Source organism: Psammomys obesus, unplaced genomic scaffold (assembly GCF_907164565.1).
Source record: "Psammomys obesus unplaced genomic scaffold, mPsaObe1.curated_primary_1811, whole genome shotgun sequence".
Taxonomy (NCBI): domain Eukaryota; kingdom Metazoa; phylum Chordata; class Mammalia; order Rodentia; family Muridae; genus Psammomys; species Psammomys obesus.
The window spans coordinates 29,368,573-29,384,242 of record NW_026596079.1 but is presented as its reverse complement, the minus strand read 5'-3'; the positions used below and the strand labels follow the sequence as shown (position 1 = coordinate 29,384,242).

At 35.2% G+C, this 15,670-nt stretch overlaps 1 protein-coding gene across 1 annotated transcript in view; it reads right to left on the bottom strand.

Moving 5' to 3' along the window:
* The window catches only part of Csmd3 (CUB and Sushi multiple domains 3), a gene marked incomplete at its 5' end in the record, with an annotated part of 1,006,505 nt that overhangs the window by 84,555 nt on the left and 906,280 nt on the right, over positions 1 to 15,670 (bottom strand). Inside the window, 3 exons of the mRNA XM_055626685.1 lie at positions 461 to 646; positions 10,898 to 11,086; positions 15,298 to 15,444. Coding sequence (XP_055482660.1) covers positions 461 to 646; positions 10,898 to 11,086; positions 15,298 to 15,444 — 522 coding nt within the window. The remainder of the gene's footprint in view (positions 1 to 460; positions 647 to 10,897; positions 11,087 to 15,297; positions 15,445 to 15,670) is intronic.

Below are 15,670 nucleotides of genomic sequence, written 5' to 3'. Positions count from 1 at the left end.
CATTTTCATCAAAATAATTTTCAATTATAAGCATTCATTAGTAGACTATGATGCTAACTACAATGGAAAATATTCTAAATGTAAGTAAGCTGAAATATACTAACTAAACTCAAAGTTATGTATGATCTTAGCATCACTGCTTGCTCTTATAAAAATCAAAGCTTAATTTATTGAAATAGAATATTATTAAAACAAATATGCTTTTTAAAAGCTCTGTATAGGGAATTCATTTTCAAATACCATTTTAGAATGTAAATAAAACTTGGTTACATAAACTTAAAATATCACATTTGTACCTGTACATATTTTGGAATTTTTAAAAATGAGTAAAATGCCCATTTTCTGTCCTTAGTATTTGATAATACAAATGGATTATTAACTAAAGTCAATAATACATAAAATTTCTAGGCATATAACTTACTAATTTCACACTACTGACTTTTTTCATGAGTGTACATACCAACACAGCGAGGAGTCTTGTTATGATTACTCCATGTACCATCTGACTGGCAGGTAGCTGTAGTGAGTTCCTTAGATGAGAGCCTGTATCCATCATTGCAAAAGTAGGTAACTCGAGTTCCAACCAAGTAGTCTGTTGTAAGTATGCCTCCATTTGTTGGGGCTTTAGGAATTCCACAGGAAATTGCTAGAATAATTATACATATTCAATATTATAGAAACAGAAAATGAAAAATAATTTCCTGAAATCTGTAACTCCCAAAGATGGAGAATTATTTGGGATACTATCAGGTTTCCAAAAGAAATTCAGAGTAGATCATAAAAACCTTTTATGATTGCTCATCTTACCCTGGGTCCTCCTTCTTGTTTAGCTTCTTTAGGTATACATATTTTAGCATGCTTATCCTATCCTATAGGTCTAGTATCCACTTATAAGTGAGTATATTCTGAGTGTGTCTTTCTGCTTCTGAGATACCTCACTTTTCTAGATCCCATCATTTCGCTGCAAATTTCATGATTTCCTTGTTTTTAATTGCTGAGTAGTATTCCATTGTGTAAATGTACCACAATTTCTGTATCCATTCCTCCATTGAGGGACATCTGGGTTGTTTCCAGGTTCTGGCTATTATGAATAAAGCTTCTATAAATATGGTTGAATAAATGTCCTTGGTGTATACTTGAGCATATTTTTTATTATATGCCTAGAAGTGGTATAGCTGGATCTTGAGGAAGCACTATTCTTAATGTCTGAGAAAGCACAAGCAACAAATGGCATGGACATTGGAAATAGGAAAAAACAGGAAACAGGACAGGAACCAACCATAGAGGGCCTATGAAAGACACTACCTAGCAGTGTATCAAAGCATATGCTGAGACTCATAACCAAATCTTGGGCAGAGTACAGAGAATCATATGAAAGAAAGGGGAGTTAGTAAGATCTGGAAAGGACAGGAGCTCCACAAAGACCAAATATATCTGGTTACAGGGGTCTTTTCTGAGATTGAATCTCCAACCAAGGACCATGCATGGATATAACCTAAAACCCCTGCTCAGATATTGCCATGGCAGCTCAGCATTCAAGTGGCTTCTCTGGTAAGGGGAAAGGGACTATCTCTGACATGAACTCAGTGGCTGGCTCTTTGACCTCCACACACCCGTGTCAGGAGCAGCCTAGCTAGGCTACATAAGAAGACATTGCTGCCAGTCCTGATGAGACCTGATAAGCTAGGGTCAGATAGAAGGGAAGAAGGACCTGCCCTATCAGTGGACTTAGAGAGAGGCAGGGAGGAGATGAGGGAGAGAGGGGGGATTGGGAGGGAATGAGTGAGAGAGCAACAGCTGGGATACAAAGCAAATAAATTGTAATTAATATAAAAATAAAAATTTAATAAAACAACTTTTATGAGCTGTACATTTTGAATAATTTATTTTCAACTGATAAGAATTAAAACTGGCAACTCTGTATAATGTGCTTGCTGTTTTTCTTAGCTTTTTTTGTCATCATCTATCTTTGTATTAGCATTCAGAAAGACTATATGGGAATCCAAGTCAGGTAAATAATGGCTTGTTTAATGCTCAGTGCATAACACTGACTTGCCTTGATTCATTTGATATGATAATGTGTACTAAATATTATATAAGGAGAACAAAATATGTCATTTATATTTTGTACACCTTCAGCAAAGTGGCAGGATACAAAATCAACTCAAAAAAATCAGAAGCCCTCCTGTATACCAAAGACAAAAGGGCCGAGAAAGAAATTAGGGAAACAACACCCTTCACAATAGCCACTAACCACATAAAGTACCTTGGGGTGACACTAACCAAGCAAGTGAAAGACCTGTTTGAGAAAAACTTCAAGTCTCTGAAGAAAGAAATTGAAGAAGATCTCAGAAGATGGAAAGATCTCCCATGCTCATGGATTGGTAGGATTAACATTGTGAAAATGGCCGTCCTGCCAAAAGCAATCTACAGATTCAATGCAATTCCCATCGAAATACCAACTCAATTCTTTACAGACCTTGAAAAAAAGATTCTCAGCTTCATATGGAGAAACAAAAAAAAACCCAGAATCTCCAAAACAATCCTGTACAACAACAGATCATCTGGAGGTATCTCCATCCCCGATCTCAAGTTGTACTACAAAGCAATAGTAATAAAAACTGCATGGTATTGGCATAAAAACAGAAAGGAGGATCAATGGAACCGCATAGAAGATCCAGAAATAAACCTATGAATACTCGATATTTGACAAAGAAGCCAAAACCATTCAATGGAAAAAAAACAGCATCTTCAACAAATGGTGCTGGTCCAACTGGATGTCCACATGCAGAAAAATGAAAATAGATCTCTATTTATCACCTTGCACAAAACTAAAATCCAAGTGGATCAAAGACCTCAACATAAAACCAGATACTCTAAATCTGTTAGAAGAAAAAGTGGGGAACAGCCTAGAACTCATTGGCACAGGAGACAACTTCCTGAACAGAACACCAACAGCACAGGCTCTAAGAGCAACAATCAATAAATGGGACCTCATGAAACTGAACAGCTTCTGTAAAGCAAAGGACACTGTCATCAAAACAAAACGCCTGCCTACAGATTGGGAAAGAATCTTCACTAACCCTTATCTGACAGAGGACTAATATTGAGTATATACAAAGAACTAAAGAAGCTGAAAAGCAGCAAACCAAGTAATCCCATTAAAAAATGGGGAACAGAGCTAAACAGAGAATTCTCGACAGAGGAATATCGAATGGCAGAGAAACACTTAAAGAAATGCTCATCCTCATTAGCCATCAGGGAAATGCAAATCAAAACGACCCTGAGATATCACCTTACACCCATCAGAATGGCCAAAATGAAAAACTCAAGGGACAACACATGCTGGAGAGGTTGTGGAGAAAGGGGAACCCTCCTCCACTGCTGGTGGGAATGTAAACTGGTACAACCACTCTGGAAATCTATCTGGCACTTTCTAAGACAATTAGGAATAGTGCTTCCTCAAGACCCAGCTATACCACTGCTAGGTATATACCCAAAGTTTGCTCAAGTACACAAAAGGGATACTTGCTCAACCATGTTTATAGCAGCTTTATTTGTAATAGCCAGAACCTGGAAACAATCCAGATGTCCATCAACGGAGGAATGGGTACAGAAATTGTGGTATTTTTTACACAATGGAATACTACTCAGCAATCAAAAAGGAGGAAATCATGAAATTTGCAGGCAAATGGTGAAATCTAGAAAAGATCATCTTGAGTGAAATATCCCAGAAGGAGAAAGACAAACACGGTATATACTCACTTATATAGACCTATAAGAGATGATAAACATAATGAAATCTATACACCTAAAAAAGATAATCAAGAGAGCAGACATGGGGTAAGATTATCAATCCTCGTTTTGAAAGACAGATGGGATACGCATTGAACATTGACAGGAGTCTACTGAGCGATTGGAAAGACTCTAACTAGCAGTGTTTTCAAAGCAAAGACTCGTGACCAAACCTTTGGCAGGGTGCAGGGAATCATAAGAAAGAAGGAGAGTTAGACTGATGAGGAAAAGATAGGAGCTCCACAAGGACCAAAGATATCTGGGCACAGGGTCTTTTCTGAGACTGACATGCAACCAAGGACCATGTATGAATGTAACCTAGAACCCCTGCTCAGATGTAGCCTGTGGTAGCTCAGTAACCAATTGGTTTCCCATAGTGAAGGGAATAAGGACTATTTCTAACAGGAACTCAATGGCTGGCTCTTTGGCCTCCCCACCCCCCCAAGGGAGGAGCAGTCCTGTTAGGCCACAGAGGAGAGCTTTGCAGCCAGTCCTGAAGATACCTGATAAAACAGGATCAGATGAATGGGGAGGAGATCCCCCCTATCAGTGGACTTGGCAAGGGGCACGGTGGAGAGGAGGGAGGGAGGGAGGGAGGGAGGTAGGGACTGGGAGGGAATGAGGGATCGGGACACGGCTGGGGTACATAGTTAATAAAATGTAACTGATAAGAAAAAAATAAAATACGAAAAAAAAATAAAAGATGAAAGATAAAATTAACCAAAAAGCCTTTTCTTTGCTATATGTATAGTCCCAGTGTGTGGTATGCACTAAAGATAGTATTGTTCACATGAAACTTGTTTGATACATATTAGCACAAGATCATTCCCTAAAACATAACTAGTGTCCTTCTGAACTATACTTGAGATGCTTAATTTTAAACTATGATACGTTATATTTAGGTGAGTACTGGTTTTTATGCCACGTTGCTAACAGTCAAATTTACATTGTCATAGTTAATTATATATTTACATATATATTCTACTTTACATAATTTCAAAATTCTGTGTTGAAATAGTCCCATGATATCTGGTTCATCGATATTTATTTTTCAGATGTTCATGTGGATAATTATAATTTTTAGTAAGTTCTCTTTGCCCAATACTCCCTACCAATGATTAGGTATTTGCTGAGTACATACACTCAAACACACATATGTGCTCACAGATACAAATATATGAAAGTACACAGGCCACATATGAACACACACACATGCATAAGAACACAAACATGAACACAAATACTTTGTTGAATCTATGTCATGGTAAAATAAATATAGTTAAATAGTATAAGCTCCTCATATATTTAGAAAAAATGGAATATTTTAGGGATGGAATAAAATATGCCATAGTCAAATAACTGGACAAATATTTTGTTCACAAGTAGCTCCATTTTAACTTCCGTGGTGATTTGAATGAAAATTGCCCTTCATATAATTGTGTGCTTAACCTCCAGTAGATGAAATGTTAGGAAGGATGAGGAGGTGTGGCCTTGTTGGAGTTGGTGCTTTGCTAGCAATAGGCTTTGATGTCTTCATAGCCCACGTCAGCTCCAGTTTCTCTTTCTTTGACTGTTTGCTCTCCATCTTTATTCACTAATATTAAAGACTGCTCTTTTGGGATTCTGACATATACTGAAGACCAGCAGATATCCAGCGTTGTGGACTGAAAACTTATTTCATTATTAAAGTTTCCATTGAAAAACAGCCATTATTATAATTGCTGAAACATAGCCTGTAAGCTAGTCTAATAAATTCTCTCTAATGAATCCCACTGTACTAAATATAATATATTGAGACTTCTTGAAATTATATGAACATAGAAATGTATGTATACATGTATAAATATATATAAATGTATGCATACAAGTATAAATGTATATATAAATGTATCTTATTTGTATGTGTTTTATATATGTGTATATGCACATATATGCATATACAATATATATAAATATATATAAATATATATTTACTTAAAATAGTTATATATTTATATATTATATATATTATATTATATAATATATATAACTATTTTAAGTAAATATATATTTATATATTATATATTTATATATTATATATTATATATATTATATATTATATTATATAATATATATATATAACTATTTTAAGGAAATATGACTAATACAACTTCCCTGCTCAAGAAAGAGACAGAGTGAACAAAACTTTGTTCGGGAGATCAGATCTGAGAGGCTGTCAAGGTTGCTTTTCTATGAAATTCCAGAAAAACAGAATTTAAAACTGAGCCAGTAACTGTAAATTCACTGTTTCTTCATAACAGCAACAGTGCTTACTTGAATAATGGGATGGGGTTACTCAGTTCTTGCTCTCAGTTCCTGTGTGTTGGTCAATAAGTGGCTATCCAATATTATTATTTTTTACATTTCATTCTTTTTTAATTATTATAATTTATTCACTGTATATCCTGGCTGTGGCAACCTCCCTAGTCTTCTCCCAATCCCATATGCCCTCCTTTCCATATCCCTTTCCTAGCCCACTGATAGGGGATGACCTGTTTCTATCTGACCCTAGCCTATCAGGTTATTTCAGGCCTGGCTGCATCCTCCTCCTCTATGGCCTAGTAAGGCTGTTCCCCCCCTGGGGGAGGTTATTAGAGAGTCTGTTACTGAGTTCATGCCAAAGAAAGCCTCTGCTCCTCTTACTAGGTTACTCACTTGGAGACTAAGTATATGGGCTACATCTGAGCTGGAGGTTTAGGTCCTCTTCATGCATGGACCTTAGTTGGGGTATCAGTCTCTGTAGGGCCCCCAGGGCCCAGGTTTTTGTTTGGTTGTTTGGTTGGTTGATTTGGTTTCTTTGGGTTTTGTTTGTTTGTTTGTTTGTTTGTTTTTGCTATGTTGTTCTCCTTAGCTCCTGTCCTATCCAGGTCTTTATAATTCCATGCATTCTGCCCAAAGTTTGGCTATGAGTCTCAGCCTCACAGGCAAATGGTGAGAACTACAAAAGATCATCGTGAGTGAGGTAACCCTGAAACCGAAAGACACACATGGTATACACTCACTCATAAGTGGTTATTAGACATACAATATAGGATAAACATACTAAAATATATACTTCTAAAGAAGCTAAACAACAAGGAAGACCCTAGGGAAGATGCTCAATCCTCATTCAAAAGGGAAAACCTGATATTCATCAGAAGCAGGAGAGGACAGAGACCAGGAAAGGGCCTCTGACAGACTGGACTGATCAAGGTATCAAAAGCTATCCAATATTCTAAAATAAAAATAATTAATGGAACTCAAACCTAGAATGCTAAGGAAATTTTCTATTGTTATCTTGCTTGTATTGTGTAACTAAGATTTAAGTAAGTAAATGTTAGAATGTCTAAGATATTGACAGGCAAGGAAAATTCATTGAAGAATGTAAACAGAAGTGACATTAAAAGCGTGAATAACTCTTCCAAGTGACATAATCAGCAATACTCAAACAAACAAGTCACATATCCAACAAACTTACTTTTAGAAAATGATCTTTTTAAATGTTTCAATAAAACAAGAGATCAGTTTTGAACTACAAGTACTGTATAATTTTACAAGATCAATTGCATTTCTTTTCAATGATACTTCAACTTTCTTACTACAATAGAAAATTTTAATAAAAACTGATGACAAATAAATGTGATTCACCATGTAAAAATGTGATATTATTTACCTAAATTTAGTGTCCTTATAGAATTGACTCTAGAAAGCAATTGAAATCTTTCAGAAATATCGAGTATATACAAAGAACTAAAGAAGCTGAAAAGCAGCAAACCAACTAATCCAATTAAAAAATGGGGAAAAGAGCTAAACAGAGAATTCTCGACAGAGGAATATCGAATGGCAGAGAAACACTTAAAGAAATGCTCATCCTCATTAGCCATCAGGGAAATGCAAATCAAAACGACCCTGAGATATCACCTTACACCCATCAGAATGGCCAAGATGAAAAACTCAAGGGACAACACATGCTGGAGAGGTTGTGGAGAAAGGGGAACCCTCCTCCACTGCTGGTGGGAATGTAAACTGGTACAACCACTCTGGAAATCTATCTGGCGCTTTCTAAGACAATTAGGAATAGTGCTTCCTCAAGACCCAGCTATACCACTGCTAGGTATATACCCAAAGTTTGCTCAAGTACACAAAAGGGATACTTGCTCAACCATGTTTATAGCAGCTTTATTTGTAATAGCCAGAACCTGGAAACAACCTAGATGTCCATCAACGGAGGAATGGGTACAGAAATTGTGGTATTTTTACACAATGGAATACTACTCAGCAATCAAAAAGGAGGAAATCATGAAATTTGCAGGCAAATGGTGGGATCTAGAAAAGATCATCCTGAGTGAAATATCCCAGAAGGAGAAAGACAAACACGGTATATACTCACTTATATAGACCTATAAGATATGATAAACATAATGAAATCTATACACCTAAAAAAGATAATCAAGAGAGCAGACATGGGGTAAGATTATCAATCCTCGTGTTGAAAGACACAGGGGATGCGCATCGAACATTGACAGGAGTCTACTGAGCGCATTTGAAAGACTCTAACTAGCAGTGTCTTCAAAGCAAAGATTCATGACCAAACCTTTGGCAGAGTACAGGGAATCATAAGAAAGAAGGGGAGTTAGTCTGATGAGGAAAGGATAGGAGCTCCACAAGGACCAAATATATCTGGGCCCAGGGTGCTTTCTGAGACTGACATGCAACCAAGGACCATGTATGAAAGTAACCTAGAACCCCTGCTCAGATGTAGCCTGTGGTAGCTCAGTAACCAATTGGTTTCCCATAGTGAGGGGAATAAGGACTATTTCTAACAGGAACTCAATGACTGGCTCTTTGGCCTCCCCACCCCCCAAGGAAGGAGCAGTCCTGTTAGGCCACAGAGGAGAGCTTTGCAGCCAGTCCTGAAGATACCTGATAAAACAGGATCAGATGAATGGGGAGGAGGTCCCCCCTATCAGTGGACTTGGCAAGGGGCACGGTGGAGATGAGGGAGGGAGGGAGGGACTGGGAGGGAATGAGGGATCGGGACATGGCTGGGGTACATAGTTAATAAAATGTAACTGATAAGAAAAAAATAAAATTAAAAAAAAAAAAGAAAAAAAAAAGAAATCTTTCAGAAAGTTTGAGGTTATTTTCTTTTAAGGTATCTGTAATGGTCTGGAAAGATGATCTGAATTCTGTGGTACATACAGGTTTTGCAGAGGAATGCCCCCGATCGGAGGCTCACAACCACCAAAACCCCAGCCCTGGTACCATGCAAAGCTACCAGCACATATGTTCAACTGCACACACATACACACTGACATACACACGCAATTTTTAAAACTTTGTAAATTTTCTTACATTTAAAGCTTATTTAAAGATTATGTGTATTTATAAATGTATGAAATATATATATATATATTTGGAAATATTTATATAACCATAATGTAAAGTTCCAATATAAACATATTTTAATGTTCATTTACAGTATATATGATTTTAGTTACTTCCATATAATTTTACTTTCAATGATTGTTATAACATGAGATCAAATATTCTTTTCCAGATGAATATTAGGAGAAAAATGCTATGATATCATATTTTAGATATTCTTACTAGTCATTGTCAAAGGCAAATACATATAGTGAGATGCACTTAGATAAATCTAATCTGCATGATGTCAGTGTCTCAACTGTTAACTTGCTGGAGGCATGATGATTCCCAGAATCATAACAGGTAGGTTAATGCTCTCTACGTTGATAAAAGAAAGGAGCAATAATTTTTTCACACCAGGTGTCTTTGCATACACCTCGGGGAGCTATTTCTCCATCAATTACCAATTTTAAAATAGGTAAATATAAGAAGCTACTCCAGTTGTTTGACAATTGCTATTTCTCTGACATTTTTAGCTTGATGCTGTTTGATTTCAATTTTTAATTGTCCAGTTTTACAAGTTGGTTTTTCTATGAGCTCTCTCAAATTAGTTACAACTCATTATTTATCCACTGAAACTGTTCTGTTTCTTTAACATTGGAGACTACAACATTGCTACAGAAACCAATGTATTCTGGTTTACAAATGGAGAAAATGTATAATACATATATATATATATATATATATATATATATATATATATTTGTATATGTAAATAAGTATACATGAATGTACATTTATATGTATCTATTTTTCATATTGAGAAAATGATGTGATAAATTTAATATTTTAAGAATTTAAGTCAAGCCAGGCAATGAAAGCACACACATAAACCCCATGCCTGGAGAGGTAGAGGCAGCAGGCAGATCTTTGAGTTTGAGGACAGCCTGGTCTTTGGAGGGAGTTCTTCATAGAGAAACCCTATCTTGGGGGAGGAAAGAGAATTTTAGTTTACCTGTCATTATTTTGTATAAATGAATTTTCCTTTATTTGATTATACTATCTAAACTCAATAATTTTACTACCTTTTACATGACATCTTAGTCAAAAGGTGATTTGCTGATTAACAAGTTTGTTATTTTGTTATCACAAGATTTAATGCTCACAGAGTGTTTGGTTTTGTTGGAAATTACAAAAGAGAACAAGAACTATATTCCTACTGAGTCAGAAAACGAGAGAAGAGAAAAATTACCAGATAATTAATTCTTTCTCATGAACTTGTTTCTTTGAGAGCATAATTATGAACACCTTGAGTTAAGAATCTGTGAGGTTCTTATCCAGTCTTAGGACCATCTTCATATATTCTAACTCAAATTCCATCCTTTTTCACTAAAGTAACTAAGATAATAATTTTGTGGATAACATATGTATTTAGATAAAAACTTATAACACAAAGTTTATGTAACAACTGGAGAAATTATCAAATCTTGTGTGTCTCAAAAACAATTTTACGTTTTTATATTCTACTCCCAGGAAAGGTTCTGTTTTGAGCTTCTAAATATATATATATATATATTTGTATATATATATATGTATATATATATATTTGTATATATATATATTTGTCTGTGATTATATTTATTTTATGGTTAACATTAGAAAGATAAGGTTAGTCTTTTGTTAATGTTTGTTTCTGTTTGGGGGTAAGATACCTTACCTTGGCAGGCTGGGACTGGTGCATCCCATGAATGATAGCCATAGGAGGACTTTCTGCACACCGCACTGCTTTTCCCAACAAGCCGGAACCCTCGATCACAGGCCCATCGAACCACACTGTTCAGCTGACCTCCTGTCTGACTGATGATGTATCCATGAGGTGGGGATTCTGGTGTACTACAATAGAAGGCTTTCCAAAGAAAAAATAATCACAGCTTAGTTAACAATTAGACATCCTTTACCATCCAAGCTTATGAATAGCCACGTAAGTAATGATTACTTAAAACTTAGTCAATTTATTTCATTGATCATCATACATTTTAACTTTTTCTAAAACGTCTACTAACATAGCTTTAAGGATGTTTAACAATCCTTAGACTCTCTCTCAATTTTTACTGTCGTCTAAAATGTCCTCTGCTTTTAAATGCTTTCTGTTGCATGTGGTTATCCAAAAGCTTTGCTATATATACACAACAAAATTCAAGAAACTGAATGACCTGTTGCATGATAGGTCTAAATGTCACAGTTTGGGAGAGAAAGAGTAGAGCATCTTGTTGACATTTCGTACTTAAGTTGCCTCTAGAGACCTTTTCATAGTAAGTCATGAATTTAATTTTAAATGGTGTGAAAATGGGCCTTCCTATTTCATAAGCATTTTAAAATTTTTATTTATTTTTATTTTTTTTTTTTTTTACAATTTATTCACTTTGTATCCAAGCTGTAGCTCCCTCCCTCTTCTCCTCCCAGTCATACCCTCCTTCCCTCTCCCCCCCTTTCTTCCTCCCCTAGTCCACTTATAGGGGAGGATTTTCTCCCCTTCTATCTGAATTTAGCCTATCAGGTCTCATCAGGACTGGCTGCTTTTTCTTCCTCTGTGGCCTGATAAGGCTGAACCCCTCCCCCAGGGAGAGGTGAGCAAAGAGCCAACCTCTGAGTTCACATCAGGGACAATCCCAGTTCCCCTAATAAGGGAACCCACTTGGAGACTGAGCTGCCATGGGCTACATCTGTGCAGAGGTTTTAGGTCCTCTCCTTGCATGGTCCTTCGTTGGAATATTGCTCTCTGCAGCTCCTCCTGGCCCCCAAATTTTTGGCTCTGTTGGTCTCCTTGTGGAGCAACTCTCCAGTCCAGATCTTTTTTATCTCCCACTTCTTTTTATTTTTTAATATAATTTTCTATTTGTTACAATTTATTCACTTTGTATCCCAGCTGCAGCCCCTCATCCTCTCTCCCTCATCTCCTCCATGCCCCTCCCCCAGTCCACGGATAAGGAAGGTCCTCCTCCCCTTCCATCTGACCCTAGCCTATAAGGTCTCATCAGGACTGGCTACATTGTCTTCCTCTGTGGCCTGGTAAGCCTACTCTCCCGAAGTGATCAAAGAGCCAGCCACTGAGTTCATGTCAGAGACAGCCCCTGTTCTCCTTACTAGAGGGCCGATTTGGAGACTAAACCACCATGGGCTTCTTCTGTGCAGGGAATTTAGGTAGTCTCCATGAATGGTCCTTAGGTGGAGTACCAATCTCAGAAGAGACCCCTGGGCCTAGTTTTTTGGTTCTGTTGTTCTTGTGGAGCTCCAGACCTAGATCTTTCTATTTCTCCCTTCTTTCATAAGATTCCCTGTACTCTGTCCAAAGTTTTGCTATGACTGTCAGTATCCACTTTAATATCCTGCTGAGTAGAGTCTTCCTGAGGCCCCCTGTGATAGGCTCCCATCTTGTCCCTTTGCCCTTCTGCATAAGGATTGAGCAACTTCCCTAGGGCTCTCCTTTTTTAGGTGTACAGATTTTAGTATGTTTATCCTATATCACACGTCTAATATCCACTTAAAAGTGAGTATATACCACGCTTTATGCTTCTGGGTTGCCTCACTATGGATGATCATTTCTAGTTCAAGCTATTTGCCTATATATTTCATGATTTCCTTGTCTTTAGTTGCTGAATAGTATTTGTGTAAATGTACCACAGTTTCTGTATCCATTCCTCCGCTGACAGACATCCAGCTTCTGGCTATTACAAATAAAGCTGCTACAAACATAGCTGAGGAAATGCCCTTGTTGTGTACTTGAACATCTTTTGGATATATGCCTAGGTAGGAGTACTATAGCTGGATCTTGAGGTAGCACTATTTCTAACTGTCTGAGAAAGCGTGAGATTGATTTCCAAATTGGTTTTACAAGTTTACAGTCCCACCAACAATGGAGGAAGGTTCTCCTTTCTCCACATCTACTCCAGCATGTGTTGTCATTTGTGTTTTTAGTCTTAGCCATTTTGATGGATGTAAGGTGAAATTTAGGGTCCTTTTGATTTGCGTTTGCCTCATGACTAAGGACACTGAACATTTTTTTAGTGTATCTCTGCCATTCAGTTATGCTTTATAGAGAATTCTCTGTTTTGCTCTGTACTCCATAGTTTAATTGGATTACTTGATTTGTTGGTGTTTAACTTTTTGAGTTCTTTATGTATTCTGGATATTAGCCCTTTGTCAGATATAGGATTAGTGAAGATTTTTTCCCACTGTATGCTGTTGTTTTGCTACTTCATTACAGTTTCCTTTCTGATGAATTTCTTACAGCATTATAAACATTGACAATAAAATAAAACTATCTTTCCTGAAATGCCAAAATTAATGCCAACTTGCTTTTACATGTATATAGTTTGGAGAAAATTCAAGTTGTCATGTTATGGTTAATTTTTTAAATGTCACTGTCACCTGAGGACAGAGAAAGTTGAAGGTAAATACTAATAAACAAATTGGATTTAGAATATATGTGTCACAAATTTTGACATTTAATAGGAATATGTACATAATTACCATGTGAAAAATTTCTCAGTAGCTAAAAACTGTGTTTTTATTATACCTACATCAAAATTTGCCATTGTTGTTAATGTAAAAAAATTGATTTGTAATATAATTAATAAGTTGCTTATAAATGTTTCATCTGAGCAATTATTATTTAAATTGTTACAATAATATATAACAAAGTATAATCATTCAGAATTCAGAATTTTTTAAGTTCAAGAGTTATAAAATAAATTTGATGTATTTCATGTGGTTGAAACATTGATTAAATACAAATACTTAAGGGTGTCTCAAGTACATATTTAATTTTAAAAATATTCTTCTTTTGTTTTCAGATTTATTAGACTACACAATTTGTAAGGAAATGAATAATGAGGCAGTTTATTTTAAGATGTGAAAAAGCAATTACTATTTAATTACAATTATGAGCTCATTACTTTAAAATGAAAGTAAGTCAGTTATTTTATCTGTACATTTTATATAAAGATATGTACATATATATTTATGTGTTCAATTTAGAAATATTTCAATTCATATAAATGAGGGAATATATATTCAATCAGTGAAAGTCATGATTTGTATTGATTCATAATTATATCAAAACTATGTATAAAACATTTACAGTGGAAAGAATTCAGGATGTGATCAGCATCCTAGAAAGTGCAGTTTCAGCACTGAAGAAGGACATAGTCTTCTAGCCCAGACTCATAGCTTTTACTATCATCTAGGATTAGCACAGAAAAGAAATGTCCCTCACCTATAATGAGAACAGTTTATATTTCAACACTATCAAAAATTATTGTATTAAAATGAGTAAAAAAGTACATAAAACTGCTTTTGATATATGTATCACAATTTTCTAATTATTACTCAATTCAAAAATTTCAAATTCACATTTTTACTTATGGTTTTTAAGTGTACTCAATGATTTTTCTTTCAACAATTAAGATATTTTAGCAAGTATTACAAAACCAGATATTTATAATTGTTTCTGTTTAAACTGATTTAATGTTATTTAAAAGATCAGATGATACATAGATTACACTACAACTATTTTTAGAGATTAAGGTAAACAAATCTATTACAAATGAAATAAAATATTCAGTTTGAATTAATTTATAATTAATTCATTTATAAATAATATAAGTTGTAAACACCCTATGTGTTTTACTATTATAGACCATCATTTAAACGATGGGATGAAATTATTTTTCACAGAATGAAATTGAGACATAGATTACTTCAAGTTGTTCAAGAAGCAAGAATGGAAAGTCTGTAATTCTTGTTAACATCTACATGAACAATGTCTAGATTCCTATGTCTATTTTTTATTTGCTTATCTTATTTTCTGTGTTTGTCTGCTTGCATGCAGTGCACGGTACACTTGCCTGCTGCAAGCTGAGATCAATAGCAGGTGTCAGATCCCCCGCAACTGGGGTTACAAGCCATCATGTGATGTGACAGGACTACAGATCCTTCCATGAGCAATACCAGCTCTTAACTTCTGAAACTTTCTCAATCCTCATCTTAGCTCTTTAATGACGAATAGATTATAACAACAGAGGTGAGATAGTTGATAACACTATAATCATCACATACCAATGTATCTTATCCTGAAGCCTTTCTTGTTATTGCCATGATCTGCAGACCACTGAAGAAATACTTCATGACCATTGCTTGTTACATTAAAAGCAGCTGAATAATCTCCACTGAGGGAAACAAGCACTGGACTCTGAATATTTGGTCCTTTGAAGAAAATATAATATAAAATAAAATAAAATAAAATAAAATAAAATAAAATAAAATAAAATAAAATAAAATAAAATAAAATAAAATATAATATAATATAATATAATATAATATAATATAATATAATATAATATAATATAATATAATATAATATAATATAATATAATATAATATAATATAATATAATATAATATAATATAATATAATATAATATAATATAATA